General features: G+C 42.4%; 1 protein-coding gene across 6 annotated transcripts in view; it reads left to right on the forward strand.

Moving 5' to 3' along the window:
• Positions 1–23,328, forward strand: part of PATJ (PATJ crumbs cell polarity complex component) — a 138,924-nt gene that overhangs the window by 82,345 nt on the left and 33,251 nt on the right. For all 6 annotated transcript variants that reach the window (XR_005627700.1, XM_039711657.1, XM_039711659.1 and 3 more), the window contains 5 exons: positions 7,721–7,812; positions 16,359–16,431; positions 18,411–18,503; positions 22,512–22,583; positions 22,869–22,986. Coding sequence is in view for 5 of the 6 variants with exons in the window: in XM_039711657.1 (XP_039567591.1) it covers positions 7,721–7,812; positions 16,359–16,431; positions 18,411–18,503; positions 22,512–22,583; positions 22,869–22,986 (448 nt within the window). In the remaining variant the exon portion in view is untranslated. The remainder of the gene's footprint in view (positions 1–7,720; positions 7,813–16,358; positions 16,432–18,410; positions 18,504–22,511; positions 22,584–22,868; positions 22,987–23,328) is intronic.

Consider the following 23,328-nt stretch of genomic DNA (forward strand, 5'->3'; position numbering starts at 1 on the left):
AACTCTGCCCTGGGTGCCTTTAGGGATGGGTTCCTGGAGGTAAAACCCTGCCCTGGGTGCACTTTGGGGATGAAATTCTCTGGGGAAAACTCATCCCTGAATCACTTTGGGGATGGGGAATGAGCACCTGGAGGTAAAACTCTGCCCTGGGTGCTCTTTAGGAATGGGTTCTTCTAGGTAAAACTCTGCCCTGGGTGCACTTTGGGGATGAGTTCCTCTGGGGAAAACTCTTCCCTGGATGCATTTTGGGGATGAACTCCTGGAGGTAAAACTCTGCCCTGGGTGCTCTTTAGGAATGGGTTCTTCTAGGTAAAACTCTGCCCTGGATGCATTTTGGGGATGAGCTCCTGCAGGTGAAACTCTTCCCTGGATGCACTTGGGGGATGAGCTTCTCAAAGTAAAACTCTTCCCTGGATGCACTTGGGGGATTAGTTCCTCTAGGTAAAACTCTTCCCTGTGTGCACTTTGGGGATGAGCTTCTCTGGGGAAAACTCATCCCTGAATGCACTTTGGGGATGGGGGATGAGCTCCTGGAGGTAAAACTCATCCCTGGATGCAATTTGGGAATGAAATCCTCTGGGTAAAACTCTGCCCTGGATGCTCTTTGGGGATGAGTTCCTTGAGGTAAAACTCTTCCCTGGGTACTCTTTGGGAATGAGCTCCTGGAGGTAAAACTCTTCCCTGGATGCTCTTTGGGGATGAAATTCTGGAGGTAAAACTTTTCCCTGGATGCTCATCAGGGGTGAAATCCTGGAGGTAAAACTCATCCCTGGATGCACTTGGGGGATGAGTTCCTCTGGGTAAAACTCTTCCCTGAATGCTCTCTGGGGATGAGCTCCTGGAGGTAAAACTCTGCCTTGGGTGCACTTTGGGGATGAGCTCCTCAAAGTAAAATTCTTCTCTGGATGCACTTTGGGGATGGGTTCCTCTAGGTAAAACTCTGCCCTGGATGCACTTGGGGGATGAGTTCCTCGAGGTAATTGTTCCCTTTAGCGTGTGCAGGGAGGGAGAGGCATCTTGAATCTTTAAATAAAGCCTGGAAGTGGAATTAGGTGGCTGAGCAAGGAGCTGTGCTGATTTATGCCAACTGAGAACTTGGCCTTTGGCAGGTAAATGTGTTTGCAGCGAAACAAAAATCACTGGCCTGTGAAAAGCAATGTCTTGTCAGCAAAGTCTGTGCTCTCAGCATGTTCACAAGCTCTGCGTGGGGAGGGGCTGTTGAAAGGCAGGAAGGGGACAGTAAATCAATCCTTGGAGTGCATGTGTGCTTTACAGGGAAATTCACACTTTTCGTTAAAAAAAAAGCCAAAGCCCCCTCAACGTCGCCATATGTGTTTTTACAGATGACAGGGATATTCCCCATCCTGAAAATAAATTTCATGCTGTAATCTGTTTTGATCTGTTGCAACTTAAAATACTTATTTTCTCTAGTTGTGTCTGGCACGAGTTCACCCACGAGGCAAGAGAGCTCGTTAGCAAGTGGAGTATTTTGTCTTCACTTTTTCTCCAGTCTCCTTGCTTCACCTTCAGCCTGCAAACACAGCTTTTCCTTCACTTCATCTGGCTTTTGGGATGTTGCAAAATGACATTTTGCTGCTGTACCTGCAGTGATTCCCCATGTGGTGATTGCTTCAGTGGTTTAAAAAAATCATCCATCCCTGGGGATCTTCCCCTTGGAGAGAGGCTCTCACTGAGGAGCAGGGATTTGCTGACCTGCTGCTCTCTGTGGGTGGTGATGCTTTGAACTTTCAGCAGCTCTGTGTGCAATCAGAAAACCACCTCTTTTTTCACATTTCTTGACTTGAGAAAGAGCAGTTTGGCTGCCTGGGGGTACCCTGGGAATAGCCAGAATTGTCCAAGCATTTGTCATTGTCTAACAGTTCTGTAATTAGGGGGTTTCAGTACACATAGTACAAGAAAGGCCTTTTTTTTTGGTTATATAAAAACACCATCATCTGAAGTTGATTTCATTTTAAGTGTGAGAAAAGGTATGAAGGTCTGGACCATAATGGAGTAGGGTAGGAAAATTGCTTTCTCCTTCAGAATAGTGTTTGTTCTGTCCCTGACACTGAATTTTAATGGTAAAAAAAAAAAGAAAGGGGAATTGTTGCATTTTGGGTGTGTTGAAAGAACTCATGGCACTGTTCTCTGCATATCACAGGTAGTTCCTGGTAGAGCAGAGGATCTAAAGTTAAGTGCTTGAGAGAGGCACCATCTGGGATTAATCACAAGGCTGGGTTTTGCATGGATGAGCCACATTATAAGGAGCATTTCCCAAAGTGATGGTGTTGCCTTCGTTCCTCTCCCTGTTAAGCTGGAAATAAAATGGGGGTTTTTTTCCCTTCAGTAGAAGGAAAGTGAGATCCTCCATCTCAAAAATGCCCAGATTCAAATAAAAATTCAAGGAGACTTTAGTAACTACCTTGTTTATCCTTGCCATCCAGTTTAAGATGTGCCACCAGTGGGCAGGAGTGCAGTTCTCTATCTGGAAAGGATAAATTCAAACACCCTGCATTACCAAGGGCTGGGTTCTGCATTAGCCACGTGCAGTGAGATGACAGAACTCCCATCTGGTTCTCACCTAACTGCAGGTTTAAGGTACATTTGCATCTGCACCTTTAATTACAGCTCAGTTTTCAGTACTGGAATGCCTCAGCAAGAGAAGGGATTCACATCTTGGGAAGCCTCTGGCATTTCTGGGCTGTCCTGGGCCCATTTGGACAGTCCTGCTCCATGCTAGCACAGGATACCACTGCAGGGTGTGCAAATTATTCCCTGTGCCTTTTGCTGGAGTTAGGTCAATGGAATGGCCATTTAGACAGATAAATACTCCCTGTTCATTATTCTTTTGAACTGGGGTTTGATTGGATTCAGCTGAAGGATGTGGGATGCTGCCAGGCTGCCCCAGCTCCTTATTCATGAAATCTTTTGTTGCTGAATTAATGAAATACCAGCTCGCTTTTAGCTTCTGCAAACAACAGTAGCCTTCTGGGGGCATGATCATCATGGCTTGTTTTCACAACCTGACATTGAGAGAAATGCAGGTCACATAAAAAACCTTCATGTGATCGTTATTTTTTAATACCTCTTCAGTGATGTATTTTGGATGGCTGTGTGGCTGGAGAAAACAGCTTTTTGGGGGAAGAAGGTGCTTTCATCCTACTTTTATACATATGGCAAAACTACTTGGGTCAGAATGTGGTCCATGCACAGAAAAGTACTGTTTTTACAGCACACAAGTCCTGCTTTTCTGTTCTTTTTCCAAGCTAAGGAGCCATCTGTGGTGCTCCTGCCTCGCTGTCATGCTGGTTTAGTGCAGGTGTCTGCCCTGCTTCGTGTCTGGTTAGGCTGGGCTTAGTGCTGGGGCTGTTTGTGCCCAGCATGGCCCTCAGCAGGGTCACCTGGAGCTGTACCTGTGCCTCGAGTCCTGCTGCTCCCAGCTCTTCATGGGCCTGAACAGAAGCTCCTGTTCACACTGAACAATCCACCTTGCCATTGCCATTATTATTATTATTATTATTATTATTATTATTATTATTATTATTATTATTATTATTGTTACTACTATTTATCATCATCATCTCCCCAGGGGAGAGTCAGCTGAGTTCCATTAATAAGCCAGGCTGTTAGAGCCCTCTTATGCTGAATTACTGATGTTGGGATGTTCTGCCATCTCCCCTTCTCTTGCTGAGGATGGGGCAGGGTTTGGACAGAAACTGCTCCTTTGGATGTGGAGTTTTCCCTGCCCATGAGGAATGAGCTGAGCTTTAAGGTCCTTTCCTGCCCAACCCTTTCTGTGTTTCATTCTGTGAGGACACAGCACCTCTTGAAAGAGTAAAAGCTCTTTTTTTTTGACTCTTCAGACAAAAATCACTGTAGAAGTTTGCCTGTTGTCCATTCTGGACTGTTGCCCGGGTGACAATTATTACATTTTATTTCTTTATGCCATTTTTGCCATAGCTCAAAGCCAGAGAGCTTTTGTGCTAAATGCATTTTTATTGCTATTTTATTTTAAGGTGCTTAGATAAATAGAAGTTGTGCTGTAATAATATAATAGATACAGCAGTGTTTTGCCCAAGTAAATGAGCTCCCCAGCCAAACTCACAAAGCCATTTCTGTTCTAAGACGTGGGGGATTGGCATTTAATTCTCAGTTTATTTGCTGTGGAATCTCGGAACAGAATCACAGAATGGTTTGGGTTGGGAGAGACCTTAAAGTTCATCTCATTCCTTGTGCAGGGACCCCTTCCACCATCCCAGGCTGCTCCAAGCCCTGTCCAGCCTGGCCTGGGACACTCCAGGGATGGAGTTTCTCTGGACAAACTGCTCCAGTGTCCTTTTCAAAGAGGATGCAGGTCTTTTTCTGGTGTGCTTTGTGTGCAGGCTGGGTTTGGGTGGTGATTTCCAAGCTGGCAGCAGGTGAGGCTGGCAGGGGGAGGTTGCTGGGCAGGAGGGCTCAGGGATCTGTGGTTCCCAATGTCCTTTCTCCACACTCCCCAGGTGGGGAGCCACAGGGATCAGCTGCCAGCTCAGAGCAGGATATTTTCTGTCCTTACAGATTTTATGCTCTGTTGATCACTTTAGATGATGCACATGTTTAAACATGTGCCCAGCAAGAATTTTGGTGAGGGAAATTCACATTCTAATTAGTTTTTCTCTCCAGTTTTTTCCCTCAAGCTTTGGGAGCTCGTTGTACTTTATGGGGTTTCAGTATATAAAATGACTTTGATAAAAAAAGGCTTTGAAACTTTCCCCATTGTTTCAGAGAGTCTGGTTGTGTCTCGAAATGCTACAATTCCTGTGGTAAGAAGGAACCCAGTGCATTGTATAAAGAAATAATTATTACAGAAAGCTAAGCCAGTATTTTTACTAGCTTTGGGGTATCATTTAACTTGATTTTCATAAAAATCAGATGATACTAATTTTATGGATTTCCATTACTGCCACGTAGTAAAAACAGTGTGGGTTGGGGTTTTTTTTTAATATCCATATCTAATGTTTCTCTTCTGCAAATTAAAGTTTGAGAAGCAAACAATCCTGGAGATTTTTTCCCCTGAACCCGGGAGCTCAGATTTCAGTGAGTTTGTACTTTCTGCTACTTCAGTGCATGAAACTGTAAACCAAAACTTCTGTAGGTGAAGGCAACAGGACATTTGGGATCTGTGATTAAATCTGCCATAAAGCAATGTGTGATTTCTTTAAAGGCTGAACTTGTGGGCTGACCTGACCTCATACCTGCAGCAAGGTTTTATCTTTCTCCGAGCTCTGCTGACTTTCCAAGGAGTTATGGAAAGAGACATTTCAAGAAGAGTTGAGGTTGATTTAGATCTGTTTATTTCTTTTGCTTAGTCCAGGCTTTCTTTTTCTTTTCTAATCTCTAATGCAAAAAGTAAAGCACAGATTTATAGGCTTTGACTCCCAGAGTACTATTTGGTTAATCTGACGTGTTACTTTATTTAATTTGAAATATTTAAAGTGGTGTTTCTTCTGAAATCCCAGATGTTCTCTGTTTTGTTTTATTTAGGTGGGCTTTGGTGTTTTGCTCATCACTGTGGTGTCTGCAGCTAATGGAGCATTAATTTATTTCGCAAAACAAAGTATACTTCAAAAAGAAAAATTAATACTGGGTGTAATAATTTTGCAGGACAGTCCAAAACCTTGTGGAGATATATTGCTTTGATTATGTTTTCATTTTGGAGTAATTAAATAATTATAACTTAGAGATCCAGCTCACAGCTAATTAAATTTTGGACTATTTGATACATGCAGTGAATAGGATTAATTTAGCCAGAGTAAAGACTATAAATTTTAATCTAAGAACTCTGCTGTTTAGGAAAATTGATGGTAATTTAACTAAATCCAAACAATTTGTAAAGCATACAGTATTCCCAGTGAACAATTTATTCTCAGACTTAGAGAAATGAAGTCAACAAACTCACTGAAAATTTCAAGTTGAGCTTGAAGCCAGAATGCAGCTGAGCATTCGTTCATTTTTGCCACTGGATTTTTAAATTGATGTTTGCTTGATGAAGCATGGCCCAGGATGTTGCTTCTCACCCTGCCTTTTACATGGCAGCTGCAGACAGAACTGTATTAACTCTTTGGGAAAGTGATATTTCCTTTTAGACTTTGCTTGGGTCCCTCTTTGCACAATAAAAGATTTGGTAGGTGAAAGTTTTGCACTTCAATCCCAGACAGTAACCAAGTGTTAGGGGGTTTAGTCTTGTCCTTGCATTGTCCTTATTTAACTGATGAACTTGCATCATGTTTTGAGCCACTGAAAATAAGATTTGTGAGTATTCCTAATGTGTCTGACTAGCCCATATCACACCAGGCTGGAAGACTTGGCCTGTTACTTCTTGTTTGAATGAAAAAAAAATCCTTCTAAGATCACAAACCCAGAATCCAATACAAACATCTGCAGTAACAAAAATTCCTTCTGTAATCACCACTGAATTGTTCCTGGGCTCCGTTGTCCTTATTGTTTTTAGCAGCATTGGTATATCAAATGTGAATGTAAATATTATGTTGTAAATTTAGAGTGGGAGGAAAAAACTGCAGTATTGAAGCATAGGATTGTTTAGGTTGGAAAAGTCCTCTAGGACACAGAGTCCAACCATTTCCCCAGCACTGGCAAGGCCACCACTGCCCCATGTCCCCAAGTGCCACATCTACAGGGCTTTACAATCTCTCCAGGGATGGGGACTGCCCTGGGCAGCTGTGCCAGAGCTGGAGAACCCTTTCCATGAAGAAATTATCCCAAATACCAATCAAAGTCTCCTCTGGTGTCACTTGGGGCTGTTCCCTCTGCTCCTGTCCCTGTTCCCTGGAGCACAGCCCGACCCCCTGGCTGTCCCCTCCTGGCAGGAGCTGTGCAGAGCCACAAGGGCCCCTGAGCCTCCTTTGCTCCAGGCTGAGCCCCTTCCCAGCTCCCTCAGCCTCTCCTGGTGCTCCAGCCCCCTCCCCAGCTCCATTCCCTGCCCTGCACATGCCCCAGCCCCTCCAGTCCTGTTTTTTTGGCTGGGGACTCCAGGAGTGTCCCCAGGGCTGGAGGTGCTTCAGCAGTGCCAGCACAGGGGTTGGTCACTGCCCTGCTGCTGTGGCCACCCCACTGCTGAGCAGGGCAGGGGCCATGGCCTTGCTGCCCACCCGGGTCATGTGTGGCCAGGCTGTTTTCCCCTGGCAGCTGCAGCATTTCCCATTCCCTGTGCCAGAGCAGGGCTTGGTGTCTGCTGCTGTGCTCAGGTGTGGGTCCATCCCAGCCAAAGTGATGCAGCAGCTCGTCCTTCCATTGTCCTTCATCCCCCTGACTCCCACTCCTGCTTCCTTCAGCAGAGCTGAGGAGTCAGCACAGTCTTAGCAGCCAGTTCTCCTAAATGGCCAGAGCCTGCAGGCAAAGTGCAGGAGTCTCACCATCTAAACATCTGTGCTGTTGTCACATTTATATGATTCTCCTAAGATCAAGTTGCTTTCCAAAAATCTGGGAATAATCCTTAAACCCATTCAAGAGATCTGTGGAAAAAAAAAATCTCTCCTTTGTGGTTTACTAATAACAGTAAATTAGCTCTGCATTGGTTCCTGTTTTATATAGATCAAGATTTGGAGACCACATTTTCTTTGAGTCTTATCTCCTTATCCCACAGTAAACTTGGAAGTCTTGGTGGTATAAATTAGAACAAGGTGTACTCCTCCACTTACATGAAAACATTTTCTTTTAACAGATAAACAATCAGATATTGTATGGAAGAAGCCACCAGAATGCCTCTGCAATCATTAAAACTGCCCCATCAAAGGTCAAGCTGGTTTTCATACGGTAAGAACCATTCTCATCAAAACATTTGTTGCACTTTAGCCTATTCCATTACTTATTTACATATTTAGCCTGCTTTGCACATGCTGAACTTTCCCAGTTCTCTTTGAAGCTGAATAAACCTTTTCCATGACTATTCTTCTTGGAACAGTTCAAGAGTTCTCCATAATAATATTTTAAAAAAAAAAAAAAAGGAATCTAATGGAAATGAATGCTTGTTTTAGGAGTGTCTGCTGAAAACTTGAGCTGTTCCTCTTGGGCTTGGGAGCTGCTTCTCCCACAACTTCCTAAAGTGCTTTGGGATGGTTCAGCACAGGTTGGTGAGGGCAGCTTGTTCATCCAGCCAGGAGGGAGTGGAGATGGTGCAGAGGCTTGGGATTGCTGGAGAGGAGCAGGGATGAAGCACAAGGAGCACAGGCTGGCTGGAAGTCTGACGGATACCTTTGTGTGGGCATCAAAAGAGGATTTTGGAAGTGAGCAGGGGCTTGTTTGTACAGAGGGGAAGCCTGGCTTTGCCAAGGAGTGCTGGGATGGATTGTGTGGGAGGGAATATGCTAAAACACCCTTTCATCTGCATAAAAATTACATGTGGGCATTTTTCTTTCGCTCCAAGCACGAAAATTTATCCTCTTTGTACATGAATTAAAGACACCTGCGTGCATTCCCTCAGTAGTTCAGGAAGTGCTGCTCTTCTGACCCTGGGCAGGAGGTCTGGGAAAAAGCTGCCTCTTTCCCAGGACTCAAACATGCTTTAACAGGCTGGAATTTCATAGATGTGCATTTATGAATAAATTCCAGCTGTGACTTTCGTTGGGCACTTCACCCCCATGCCATTTTATAAGGTGCTCTTCCCACCAACACATACATCATACTTGATATTGTTTTATATTCCTGGCTCATCCACAGCCTCCCTGTGAACAATGTAATAATCTGTGGGTGAATGCATATAAATGTGTACATTTACTGCCACGGCTCTGCCTGGTGCAGCGTGCCCAGAAATGATGGAAGAGCAGCATTAGCACCGTGAGGAATGAGTTGCTATCCTTGGCAGCTCAGAGGATCTGGAGGAGATTAATGCTCTTGCCTGCAGCTCCTGTGTTACTTTCCCCAGCCATTGAAAATTCAACGTCACGTCCCACAACTCACTCACTCACCATTATTTAATTGCCTGGGGAAAATGGGGCTGGTTGGAAGTTCCAGAGGCAAAACCACAACTTGTGGGAGCCCAGGCCAAGAGTGGGGGCTCCTTGCAGCCTGCCCTGGTGCTCCAAGCAGAACTCCAGGGAATGGGCCCTGGCAGAGCCACTTCCATGGGCTGCAGGTCCTTGGTGTGGCTTTGGGCTCCTTGGTGTGGCTTTGGGCTTCTTGGTGTGGCTTTGGGATCCTTTGTGTTTCTTTGGGATCCTTGGTGTGTTTTTTGCCCTTTGAGACACAAAGGCTATGTAGGTTCTTAGCTAAAATTCTCCTTTTCTGATTGTGATCTTCAAGGCAAAAATTCATCTCAAATACTCAAGAGATACTAGAAATAGATACTGGAAATACCACTGGGTGATTCTTGTTTCCATCTCAGAGATTTTTTAAAAAACCCAATTTCTGCTTTTGAATGCTGCTGCTGAGGGTATAAACTTCCATCTTCCCAAGAGCACAATGTCTTGTCGCTGCTCTTGGCCTGGCACTGACAGCTGATGGGTTTGTCTGCTCAGCCCAGGCAGGACTGGAACAGCAATAAAAGGGAATTCTCCACTGAGAGGATGTCCTCAATAACTGGAGCATTGCCCCAAATGTGGGGAGAAAACCAATGTCCCTTGGTTTTTGATGTGTGCTCGAGTTCTAGCAAAGACAAATTAGACTGTCTCTCTTGAATTTTAAGGACAAACAAGAATTATTTGCTTTTCTCATGCAAACCCTGTTCCATGAGCCCAGTCTGTCTTGGTGTTTCCCATTCCTCAGCTCAGACCACAAACCCAGTGGATGCTGCTGAGTGAAAACATGAGCTGTGGCCTTTTTGTCCCTCTGGATGAGTTTTGGCTACGTTACACCACAGCAAAATGACACGGACTGGAGGAGCTCTGAGACAAATTAATTTGGTCTTCATGTTCATCAAAATATGAATATTCTCATTTCACCAGTGAAAACCCTGAGCAGATTATAAATTTGTAGAAACACATCAATCCAGAGCCTGAAAAGGTCCTGACTGAGCTGATTCAGGGGATAAAAGCCAAGCTGGTGGAATTTTTGGGCTGTTCCAAGTGCCCTCTCTGATACCCTGAGGCCTTTTTTCCCTGAGATGCAGGATGCTGAGTGATAAGCATGCTGCTTTCCCCTTGGAAGCAGGAAACAGCATCCAGGTTTTCCTATTCCTGGTGTTTTGGTTCATCTGCAGGGCAGGGGGATGTTTCCATAAACTCCTTAATCAGTTGTGAAAGAAGCCCAGAAATTCCTGGGCACAGAAGAGCCTTTCTGTGAGAGCTGTAATAACTATCATTAAATAACTTCAGAGAATCACAGAATGGTTTGGGTTGGAAGGGACCTTAAAGATTATCCAGCTCCAGCCCCAAATTTATTTCTTTTTCTAGGCAAAGATAAAGGATAAAAGGTATCCTCAGCCTTTTTGACTTTTTGCTAAAATCCTGACTTACCACGTGTGCTATAAAAGTCTGTTCACACTTTTTTACACCCAGGTAGGGTTACAATTGCATTCCCACCCTTTCCTGGAATTTTTTGCTGATGAGACACAGCTCAGTAGCTGCTGTGAGAATCACAGACACCCCCTTATGTTGGAAGGCTTCTCACTCTGCTTTATGAGCATCTTTTCCTCAATTAAGTTGACGATGATTATTTAAAACAGTTGATTTTGGCCCGATTCCAAAACATAAGTCTTAACACAGCCCTGTTTCCCAGTGGTCTCATTAATTACTTGAGCTTCTAAGAGCATCTAAAAGATTTGCAGTTAGAGTGTCACTTTCCTTTTTTCAGGGGCAATAAGGATGTAATAGCTCAGTTGCCTTTTGAAATTCTTGCTCTGATTCTCCAAGAGGAATTAGCCAGATAATAATATGAGAGAGGACTTGCTTCCTTTAGGAGTGTCTGTGCCCCAGTTCCCAAAATAGGATGTGTTTCTACCTGTTGTGGGTTTTGGTCATGTGTTGTAAGTCCATCCCTGTACCATGCATAATGAAACAATTTAATTAAATTTTACATCTGGAGTAGGAAATCCAGTTTACATCAGAATGCTCTTTTACAGTGAGAATTTTGTGATTCAGCAAATTCAGTGCTTTTTCCATGCTCAATTAACTGCTTTTAATCTGGTTTGGTGCTTCAGTGTGTTGGTGTAATGAGCAGATCAAATATAGCTGAGTGCTTGAACCAAAGTGAATTCCACTGATTTCAAACCATCCTCCCATTGTGTTCAGTCCTGTGAGTCACTCCTTGGTCTACCTTTATCCCTTAAAAGAAAATTGCCTTGTGCTGTGATGAACCATGAGAAATGCTTTAATTGTGAGGTGTTTTTTCTGATTTAAATTCCATCTGTCATCTGTCCTGAGCCTTCCCACACTGCAGTCGCTGCTCTGATATTGTTGCTTCCTGCTGGTGGGATTGTGAAGCCCACAAATCTGTCACCCAACCCCTCCTTCCACTTCCAGGTGTAATCTCCTGTTATTTATGGTGATGTGCAGAGGAGAGAGAGATCCTTCTGCTCCAAGGACTGGGGAGTGTCTGGGTTGTTCAACACTCCCCACTGCTGTGGCTTTGACTCTTCTTTCAGAGCCTCTAGAAGTGACATTTGATGTTTAGTGCCACTCTCAAACACTGCCATGCTTTAGAAATTATTTCTATAATAATTAGGAAATTATTAGGAAATATTTCTATAATAATTAGGAAATTATTAGAAAATATTTCTATAATAATTAGAAAATTATTAAAAATTATTTCTATCATAATTAGAAATAATTAGAATTAGACATTATTTTTACGTTTGTTCAAACCTACATAATTGGCCATATTTTAAGGGCATAAACTCCTGTTTTTACTTGCTTTGATTGCTGAGTTTCTTTCATGTGGGAAAGCTTTAAAACTAAGCCCTTGCCAGGCCCTGTGTGTGTGCAAGTTTGAACTTTTCCTGTTTTCTCCAGAGCTGTTTCCTCCTCTCTGTCATACACGTGTGGGAACAGGCTCAGGAATGGCTCAGGAAGTTCAGCAATTTGGGCTCCTGCAAAACCTTTGATGACCTAAGCTGCAGTTTATAGGAACATTAGTTGTTCATTTAAAATCCCTGTGTGCCTGTGGCTCCCCTGTAATTGGGGTGGAAGGAGAGGAAGTGCAGAGCAAGACTGTTCTTGCTGTTGGGGGAGAGATTTTTCAGGAAGATGCACAAAGGTCCTGCCTTGGAGGAGAAACCCAGTGTGCCTGCTCAGTGTGCAGCTTTCCTGCAGCTCCTCTTTTCCAGAGGAGCTTCCAGAGGGAAGACAAAGATGAGAAAATACAGGATCTTGATTTGGTTTTTTTTTAATTTTAACTTAACAAGCAGGATGTGGACAATATAAGCTTTTGATAATCTGCTGTTCTTTATGTCCTGGTGTCACCTTGTGAGGTGGAAACATTTATTACACAGAGGAAGCATTTATTCCCTTGTTCTACATTTATTTACACTACTATTGCATTTATTTACACTATTATTTCCATATACATTTATAAGCTTTCAATAATCTGCCATTCTTTATGTCCTGGTGTCACCTTACAGAGGAAAACATTTATTCCCCTGTTCTACATTTATTTACACTATTATTGCATTTATTTGCACTACTATTTACATATACATTTATGAGCTCTCAGCAATCTGCAAGAATTTATGTCCTGATGTCACCTTATGGAGGAAACATTTATTCCTCTGTTCTACATTTATTTACACTATTATGTACATATACATTTATAAACTTTCAATAATCTGCAAGACGTTATGTCCTGGTGTCACCTTGCAGAGGAAACATTTATTCCCTTATTCTACATTTATTTACCATATTATTACATTTATTTACATATACATTTATAAACTTTCAATAATCTGCAGGACTTTTTGTCCTGGTGTACCTTGCAGAGGAAACATTTATTCCCTCATTCCACAGCTGTGTTCTAGCTCAGATTTTTGTGTCACTTCACACAAGCTATTGGGTTTTCCTTCTGATTCTCGATGTACTCCCACAAAAAGCATCCACAGCCCCTTGCAAAGCTCTTGTCAGATGCTCTCCAGGTGTTGGTGGCTGCAGATATTTTGGCAGGAGGTTCTTCTCCCTTGGTTTAGACCTGCAGAGGACATCTGGAGGTCTGTGGTGAGTCAGAAGCTGCCAGAGCCCCCAGAGAGCAATTCAGTGTGTGCTGTGGGGAATTAAATCTCCAAGGGTTGCCCCTCCAAGTGGGTCTGGTTTGGGATTTCTCTTGGTTTTGCCTTTCAGCACCCAACTTCATCTTCCCTTCATTCTTTCCTGCACGTTCCTGGGGGCTCCCTTTGGATTTCTCTTTGTGTGTGGCTCTCTTTAGGCTTCTCTTGTACCAAGTTTTCATGGGATTTAAGTCAGTAATAAATGTATTTCCCTTTGCTTAAGCTGCAGAGTGCAGATGGAGCAGAACATCAGGAGTTTAATGTTTTTTGGTCTACAAGACAGCATGGGGAATGTCCAGGGGCCCTGTTCAGACTAGAAAGAAGTAAATTGTAGTAAGGAATGAAGCTTTGTCTTGAGTGTGAAGGTTTAAACACCTTAACCCCAAGCAGGATTGAGCACCAGCAACTGGGAACTGCTTTTTTGGAGGTGGTTCTGGAGCAACTATTGGCAAATATGTGGAATGCTCATCTGCAGTCACTGTAATTTGAATATGATGATCAGACTTCTAAGATGTCTGCCCCTGCATCAAAAGAAAATGATTGCTCCTTTTAGTCGTAAATAAATTCACATTTTAGTTGAGGACACTTGTGGAAGTGGAGAGCAGAAACAGCAATTTATTATTAGATCTGTCACTTTAAAATATATTCCCACTTTGATTCTGCTTTGAAGCATTCTCCTTTGAAGCAGCATTAAAGTATTTAAATATGTACGAGTCCAAGCAGGGGGAGATTACAAGTTGTGACACTGTGTAACCTTGGGGGTTTTTATATTTTTGCTTTTTTTTTTTTCCCCCTGGGGGAATTACCGTAAGTGTTTTTTTATTGCTTGGAATAAAAATGGCCATCCATTTAAAAGATAAAGATTTTTTTTCCCACTGGTGTAAAAAAATACGAAGGTGTTTGTGGATGAAGTGAAAACAAGTTTGGATAATTAATTACACCCCAGTTTGTCAGGAAGCTTCTGTCTAGCATTTTTTAGGGTATTTCTTATTATAGGGTATTTATATACATAAAGCTTATGTATATATATTCTTTATATATCCTTTATTTATACATATGTTTCACATATATATACACATATTTATATATCTTTATATAGTTTTATATATTATATATTTTTATATTTGTAATGTATTATCTTTATTTTATATATTTTTATATATTATATATATTTTCTATAACATATTTTATATATTATATTTTATATAATTTATTTAGATGTATTTTATATGTTATGTATTTCTATATTTTATATTTATATATTTTATGGTGTATATATATATTTTAAATATCTATATATATCTATATCTGTATATATAAATATATCTTTATTTCCATGTTTGCTCCTAATTGCACAGCATGCAGCCTGCATTGTGGGGTTGCTTTTCATGCTGATTGTACTCCACATAAACTATTGTCAGGAAAACCTCTGCAGTCAAGGCAGAATCACAAAATCACTGGGTGATTTATTCCTGTAGGTTAGAAAAGCACCAACCATGAGGAGATCCGATGTCTCACCAAGATAAGAGCAGGGAAAACATCCTTGCCCAATATGCCCTGTGGGGTGAAATGCGCTTGGGAATTGTGCAATGCTGAAATTGAGGGGCTGGTGCCTGTCCTGCCCTGTGTGTGCAGCAGGAGAGGCTGGGAGCCAGGACAGCTCTGCGCAGCTCCCAGCCAGCTCCTTTCTGTGGTGTGGCTGTGTGCTTGGAGATAAGTAAATGAATTCACCAACCCTGGCCTGCAGGATTTATCATTTCAGATGCCTGTGACTCCCATTTGCTGCTGTGCTGGGAGCTGTTGATTCACAGACTTATTTCTCAGGGATCAGAACGTGCTAGCTCCATGTCTTTTAACCCTTCAGGAGGAAAATGAGACTTTTTTCTTTGATGCACTTCCATAAAAATTGTGTAAAACACATAATAGTCTAACAGTTTATTCCAGAAATTAAAGAGGAAAAGATTCTGCTCATGTCACAGTAACATGGAGTGTAGTAGAGAGAAAATCAAACCTGGAAGAGCCAGGAGAAGTCACTTCCCTTCATCTGAGAACTGTACCTGTGAAGCAGCAGCATCACAGAATTCTCCTGCAGAAAGGCTGGAGAAGGGACTTTGTGAAAAGGCATGAAGTGATAGGACAGGGGGGAATGGCTGTAAGCTGGCTGGGGTAGAATTAGGTTGGATTTTGGGAATCAATTCCTCCCTGGGAGTGTGGGCAGGCCCTGGCACAGGGTGCCCAGAGCAGCTGTGGCTGCCCTGGATCCCTGGCAGTGCCCAAGGCCAGGCTGGAGCAGCCTGGGACAGTGGGAGGTGTCCCTGCCGTGGCAGGAGTGGCACTGGGTGGGTTTTAAGATTCCTTCCCACCTAAACAATTCTGTGATTCTGCGATGATTTGCCTTAAATATATCACCGAAGTCATCTGTTACCTGGTTTCATTTTACAGAGGCAAAAAAACCACAGAGGTAATTCCAGAAAACAAATCATTTTAAATGGCAGTCGAGGAAAATCATCAGCAAGGCAGAATGCTGTTAAATAAAAAAAAAAAACCAAAGCAATCAGATGTCAACTTCAGAGGCATTTTAAAGAGAGAGAAAAAGATGCCATATATCATAAGCATTTTGGAAAAATAATTCACTTTATATGGAGGGAGAATCAGTGTTCATCTCCTCTTCTCCCTGCATTTTATAAAATCTCTTCCAAGTTTTGATATTGACTCTTTTAGAAAAGACGGCAGGAAAAAGGAACAAAAAAAGAAAAAGCAATCTGTTACATTAAAACAGGTATTGTATTTCAGTAATGTGAATGTGAAACTATAAACAAGCAGTTTATAGTAGATGTAGAAACCATTAAAAGAGTCTAACTAAGTGTGAGCACATCTATGTAGGGACCATAAACTCCAACTGCATCCTCTGATAATCCCCACAAAATTAGATTTCCAAAGGGCATGATGTCAGTGTGTCCCAGATGAGCCCCCTCTGCTCCCATGGAGGGATGGGATCTGCTGGGGAGCAAGGAACCAGAGCAAAAATGAAGTGATTTTCTGAACTATAACTCTGATAAAAAACAGTTGTCATGCTGTTGAGGGTGTTTTTTTAATGGGCAGAACCAAGTCCAAGGAGAAGTTTGCCCACCCTGGTTTGGTGTGTAACGTGGTGTTTTGTTTTGTTGTGCAGAAGTGAAGATGCAGTCAACCAGATGGCTGTCACTCCTTTCCCACTGCCTTCAGCCTCCCACTCTGCCATTGAGGTAAGGTTTGTGGGCTGCTGTTTTTAATTAGAGACTGCTAAATTGGATAGATTAATCATAATTAGCAGCTCATGATAAGTTTGAGCACCTTGTCTAATTAAGCCCGGGGTCATAAAATGTGTTGGGTAGAGACTTGGCCTAATAGACTTATTTTGCCCTGTCTCTTTTTTATTGATCTGGTTGTTCCTGACAGACCTGCATGGCATTAAGAACAGGTATCAACCAGGGCACTGCTGCACAGGAGGAAGAGGAGGCTCCAAACTAAAACCTTGCCACCTCCTCCAAATTTAAACCTTGTCCTGCTCCTCTTTCAGCTGGTTGTGCTGAGGCAGTTCTGCCTGGAGTAATCCTAAATACAAAAACAATCTCAGTGTGGTGATGTTGCCAGTGTTTTCTGTGTTTTTTGTTGCTACCTCAGCCCCAGTGCAGACTGATTGCTCCCCTGTGCACCAGGAATCCCTGCAGCCACCACACTCGTTATCATTTTGACATCTCAATATGGTGTAACTAAATTTTCTAGATAAACTACACGCTTAGCCTCGCTGCTGCTTTTTAATTCTATTTCTATCTGAGCTAATAAAGCAAAAGATGTTTTGTAATTCAATTGGGGATTGGTCTTGCCTCAATAAATCCATGTGCATTGAACTCCTGGTATTTCCATGAGCGTGGCTGGGATCCCTCAGCACGGGGCCACGGGAGGTGAGGCTGGATGCATCTCCTGTTTGCACTCTTGCTGCTGTTTTCCAGATTCTCCTACCTCTGATGGCTGCTCCTTGCAGGCCTGGTGCTGCACAGAGCAAGAACTGCTCATGTTTTGTTTGGATCTCAGTCATTTGTGGACAGGGCTTTGGCTTTTCCTTCTCTCCTCCACACCAGTAGCACGTCCCAGGTGCAGCTGGTGTTTTATAAATTACTTGACAGTTCACAGAGTTAATTTTATCTTTAATACCTGCATTTGTTTAATATTCGTGCCTTGAGGAGGAAGCACAAAGCTTTGTTTAGGCACATTCTGTCCTCTGGTCAACTGGCTGTAATTAAACTCTACCCAAGTGTGTCTGTGTTTGCCTTTAGAGGTAGATGCTTGTGGGTTGAGTTTCATGCATTAATGGCAAGTTCTGACTATTTACATTATGTTTGTTTTATAAGTAAATACAGGTTTTTACTTCTAGCTGGTATCTTTTTATTCCATAAAATCAACATAACCAAATATAGTGATGTTATACAGAAGTTTACATTGCTTTCTTTGGCAGCTCTTCCTCTCTTTAAATAAAGAAAAAATTGCCTTATATCTTGAAATTATATCTTCAAATATCTTTGAAATACCACATAAATATTTAACATTGTGTGTTACATGCACCCTACATGTTACTTGTCAGATCACATTAAACAGCCTGGCTGGTGGAATGGGCTATCAGGGTGCCACAGTTATCATGGATTACTGTGTTAGTTTTCTTCAGCTCATCTCTTGATCTTTATCTTATCTCTTTATCTGCAGCTTATCTCTTTATCTTTGTTATATGAGAAGTGATAAACAGAAAATGCACCTTAAATCAGGGTCTTGTGTTGTGGTGTGATACTGTGGGCAAGCCACCAGAATCTGAGTGTATTAAATATTAATTGCTGTAAAATCTGGTTTTAGAAGTTTCAATCACCAGAAAGGCTCAGAATGAGGCATTTTTTTGCAACAGTGAACAGAGGTGCTTTGTCCTCTCAAGTGGTGGTCCTCTAAGTGCAATGTTGGGAATATCTTGTGGTGTTTTTTGTCAGCCAAGTGGGGACCAAGGTCTGCTTTCCCAGAGTTACATCCCTCGCTCACCCCCTGACACTGGGAGGCTTTAATTGTGGATCTTTCCACCTTGTCATGCTGCCCCTTCTCTAAAAAATACAACAGAAAAGGGTAAAACTGTCCAATTTTTCTGTTTAGCTGCTATGGGAGCCCAGAGCTCTGTTTAAAAGCTGTTGTCCATCCTTTCTCCCAGGAGCACGGTGGCCCCGAACCTGCCGGAGCTGAGGAAGACCCGAGTCTGGAAGTTGTCATGAAAAGCTTGACTGATGAGGAATCCAGCAAAGCTGTGAGTGACTTGAGGCAATATTTCATGTTGATTAGAGTTTAGAATCACTGGGCTTGATTGGTTTTCTCTGCCTTTTTGTTGGAGTGATGCAGCACTTTGGTCAGATAATCTCCAGTACATGTAAAAGCAGAATGAAACTCAGCTTTCCATACCCATGAACTGAGCCATGAACCCATGTTTTCATGAACTGAGCACTCAGTAAAACTTGTTAAAATACCAAGATAAGAGTTTTCATATAGCATTTTGACCCTCTCTTGGGTTCTTTGTGAGTGAGGGGATTGTGTTTCCACTCCTGCCATCCATGTGTGACAAACTTTAGAAGAAGCCTGGTCTGTAAATCATATTCTCATTTATATTCATAGCTTCATAAATTCTAAGGCCAAGATGTCTATTATCATAATCTAGTCTTGCCTCCTGAATAGCACAGCTATAGAGTTGCTCTCAGTGATTTCTGCATTAAGGCCATAACTTGTGCTTTAATGTGGTTCTGTCAGTGTGCACTGTAATAAATACTGAACTTCTCATTGACACAGATGGAGATTTTTGTTGTTTGATAGGTCAGGATCATGCATTATCAGGAATCTGAAAGTCCTTCAGGGTGCAGCTCTGATTTCTTCTTTTTGGACACTGTGTTAAAAATTTAAAATGGAAAACACTAAACATGCCTAAGCTGGAGGTACATCAGAATTTGCTGAGAGAGTCTTTTTGCTGCCTGCTCCAGTTTCAAGGCGTGCAGGACTTGCTGTGTGTCCTCAGCTAAGGAAACCTGACATTTCTGGATATTTTTCCTCTTAGATGTCTTCTTCCTGCTCCATCATGTCTCCTGCAAGGAGTGTCTTGGGGTTTGCAAGTATAAATTGAATATACATAATGCTCTGCAGCTAGTAAGTGTTTAACTAATGAGTCTGCAAATTCCAAGAGTTAGGAAGTGTTATGTGCTATTCAAGCATCAGAATTAATCAGCCATGGATTGATTTATGTCCCTAATGGATTACTAAGAGGTTGAGTTATTGCTGTTTGGTAGCCCAGTGCAGATTCCTCTGATGGGCTGGAATATGAAGGAGTCACATTTTCCCTGTATGTATTTGCAGGTGTCACTCACCTGGTTTTATTGCAGTTCTTGCTCAACTTGGCAAGAAATTTTAGAGGGATTGCAAGGTAATAGGAGAAATTACTCAAAGACTGAAGCAGATAAAAACACATAAACTATGTTACACAAAAGTGAACTTTTGATGTAGGCTGTGGTGCTGGGAAGCTCGAGTGGTGTTGGAGGAGGGGTGAATTTAATGGGAGAAAGAAATTGCAGCAATCCAAGGTAGGTGTGGAGGGAAGATGCCTCTGGATCCACAGGAAACCCAGAATATATTGGCAGCAAGAAAAAAGGGAACTGCTGAAAGGTAAAAAGAAAGAAAAAGAGTTGTCCCAAACAGAGCAATGGCAGAGAGGTAAGAGAAGGCAAAGGCCTGCACTTAGAATTGCAATTCCTGTAGACCCAACTGCTCATTCCATAATGCCTTCAGTTGAGCCAGCCCTTGGTTTAGGGGAATAAATGGATGAAAAAATAATGGCAAAAGCCAGTTTGATAATTTCAGAGTGTTCTTTCAGTCAGGATTTTAAAACTACGTGAGGAAGTGGATCTGAGTTTTGGGAGTGTGCTGGTGGTTCTGGCCCCAAGGGAGAGGATTTTTTCTTAACTGGCATTAAGACTTTGACTGCAGTGCAGCACGACAGAAATTAGTGGTTTTGGGAAGGGAGATTTGTCTTGCAGTGTTCTAGTGAAGCAAAAGAAAACAGTGCCTTGTTTTTCACAGCATGATGTTGCCACCAGAGCCTCAGTGCTACCTCACCATTGTTACTGAATTTCTCAGTCACATGTCAGGAGAAATCAGGAATGTGAAAGTCAACAAGTAAGATCAAGTTCACTGAGTAAATAAAAAGTATGTGCTTATCAGCAGAGATCTTCCACAAGTATGTACAGCTCAAAGCATGGGCAGGATGTCTCACCAAGAGACAGCTGTAATAAAAGGAAAGTTAAAAAATTCACATCGTTCTCTGCTCATCTGTTGCTGATAAATTTGTCAGTCTCTCACAACATTCTCTTTGTTGTCACTTCATCACTTTAAAAGCTATAAAGTTGTATAATGGACATCATTGTAGGCTGGGATGATAAGAAGGGGGAAGGAAAACAACTTTGTTTCTGAACTGGAGCCAGTGGAAGTGTTAGGCAAAGTCTGTGTGTTTGTTAGCTGAGGTTTGAGCTGGCCTCCTGGAAGGTCCTAGATTGAAGAAATCTGATTTTCTATAAGGTGTGCTTGGAAAAGAATTGGTGGAAGGGGCTTTGAGATGCTCTTGGAAGATTTAACCTGACAAAGTGAAAATGGTATGTGAGAATGGATTCATTTGCCTTTAAAGGTTTGAACTTGGAACAATAATCTGTCTTCACCACAAAAACAAATCCTTGAAACACTGGCAAAGAGGAGGGGCTGTGTGAAAGTGCTTTTGGATGGAGTTGAATTTGGTTAAACCAGTGGGGCTGCAGGCTTTTGACAAATGCTGGGTGTATTTGGTGCTCATTTTGTTCAGGTACCTCTAGCACAGCTAAAAGATCATGGAGATGTAGAGATGCTGCCTGATGCTTGCTTGTGCTGCAAGATGAAGCTTCAGATTTTAGTCACACATCAGAATGAAAAAGGGAAGCATGAAGTAATTTTTCATTGCTCATTAAAACAATCTCTCAGAAAATGACAGAGCAGTCTTCCATTCCTCCCGTGACACCTCTGATAATACAATGAGATCACCCCTTTATCTTTTTTTCCTGTTATCCTTTTGGATAATAGTTACAGTTGTAGAGTTACAGCAAGCTTGGAGAAAAATTCAAGGGGGAAAAAAATGATCCTGTGGGGGTTGGGATCTTTTAACATAATGAAACTCCAGCAAACAAGGCCAGTACTTGCAAGCTGAGTTACCTACAATTCTGTTTACTTTTTTTTTAATGTAGAAATTGTCATCTTAATTAGAAATTCTTGCTGAGATGCAGAGTAACTTTTGAATGTTTGAAAAAGTTTTGAGGCAATCTTGGGAAGTTGGTACTTAGTTTTTCTGCAAACTAGGCCATTGATCAGGGGATTTTAATATGGGATAAGAAAAATAACTATTACTTGGATCAAAGTGGCCCAGGTTTAGTGAAGAGCTGACAAGGGAGGGCACTGTACCTGTCTGGAAGCAGTTGTAAAAGTAGGATATTAAAATATATTTTTGTGTATTGCAAAGGTAGAGAAATAAATTGGGCTATGAGTGGAGCCAGTGATTGAAGCACCATTGCTGGAGATCTTTTTAATGCGGCTGGAGGATGCATTTAGGAGAGCCAAAAAAAGAGGGGGAGGAGAGAGCAAATGACTTGGAGCTCCTTCCTGCTGTGGGCACTGAGGGGTTCCTACAGACAGCTTGGGAATTGCTGTCCCAGTCACTCCAGAGAAATCTGTGATAATGTCCTCCCCAAAAATCCCTGCTGTGCCCTGCATGCCCTCAGAGCTGAGGGGTGTGATGTTAATAACTCCTGATATTTTAATAACTCCTGGTACTCCCTGTGCTCACAGCAGCTTTGCCTCGTTTAAGGCTTGGGCTTCAGCTTTGCTTGGTGGTACAAATGGATTTACATGGAGAAATCCTGGAATCCCAGACTGGTTTGGGTTGGGAGGGCCCTTAAATCCCATCCAGTGCCACCCCTGCCATGGCAGGGACACCTTCCACTGCCCCAGGCTGCTCCAGGCTGGCCTTGAACAGTGGCAGGAATGGGGCAGCCACAGCTTTTCTGGGAATTCCAGCCCAGCCAGGAATTCCTTCCCAATATCCCATCCATCCCTGCCCTCTGGAAGCCATTCCCTGTGTCCTGTCCCTCCAAAACATCACTGGATTTCCCTGCAATCATCATTCTGAGTTTTGGAGGGTATTTTATTGAAGCTAATGAGACATTTTCAGTACATCTTGTTTTGTTTTTTGACTTTTTAGGATGTGAAATGTAAAGCTGACACACCAGTGGTGGCAGATGAGCAGGAGACAGAGGAGCAGCTCCCAGAAAATGTATGTGTGTTCGGGAAAATCTTGTGTCTTCATGTTAACCAGCAAGGGAGAGTTCTGAGGGCTTGATTTGGTTAAAGATTGAGTGATTCTTGGGGGGAAGGGATTAACTGGGGAGACATCAAAATAATTTTATTGGTGGAATCATAAAAAATGACTGCTCCTCTTTAAATGTGTGGGAATTGGTTGTTTTCCTCCTGTTGATTTGGAGAATTTAGTGAGGCACAGTGACCTCACCACACCATGGTGACTGAAAACTGATCTCTCTTGCTTCTGCCTTGCTTTCAGGTCCTCAGCCAGATCAAGCAGCCCAAATCTTCCACAACAGCCCCAGGGAGCTCCCAGGAGGTGCCCCTGGAGCCAGCCCCTCCTCACCTTTCTCCTGAGCCAGAAGTCACCAGCCGTGGTAGGAACCAGTGATTTTGCCACAATATTGTGTATTTTTACTATCCTAACCCAAAATGGGTGTTTTCATTTTGTTTTCCAGATAACTTTTGCTGAAGTTTTGTTCCTTTGAACATCCACTGACCTATTCTCAGTTAGTTTATAACGTGTTTGTATTTTTCTCTCCTGTCACAATTTTTGAGAGCGTGAGGTGTCTTCACTTGTTTTTCTTGACTTTTACATATGAAGATGATCTTGGTTTTGATTGAAATAGACAATTTGGGACATGTTGTTCATTCCGTGGTGCTGGAATATGTCTTTACCTTGCCTGAAAGTAATACCCCTTTCCATCATGCTCTGAATT

This window comes from Passer montanus, unplaced genomic scaffold (assembly GCF_014805655.1).
Source record: "Passer montanus isolate IOZ18808 unplaced genomic scaffold, ASM1480565v1 scaffold25, whole genome shotgun sequence".
Classification (NCBI taxonomy): domain Eukaryota; kingdom Metazoa; phylum Chordata; class Aves; order Passeriformes; family Passeridae; genus Passer; species Passer montanus.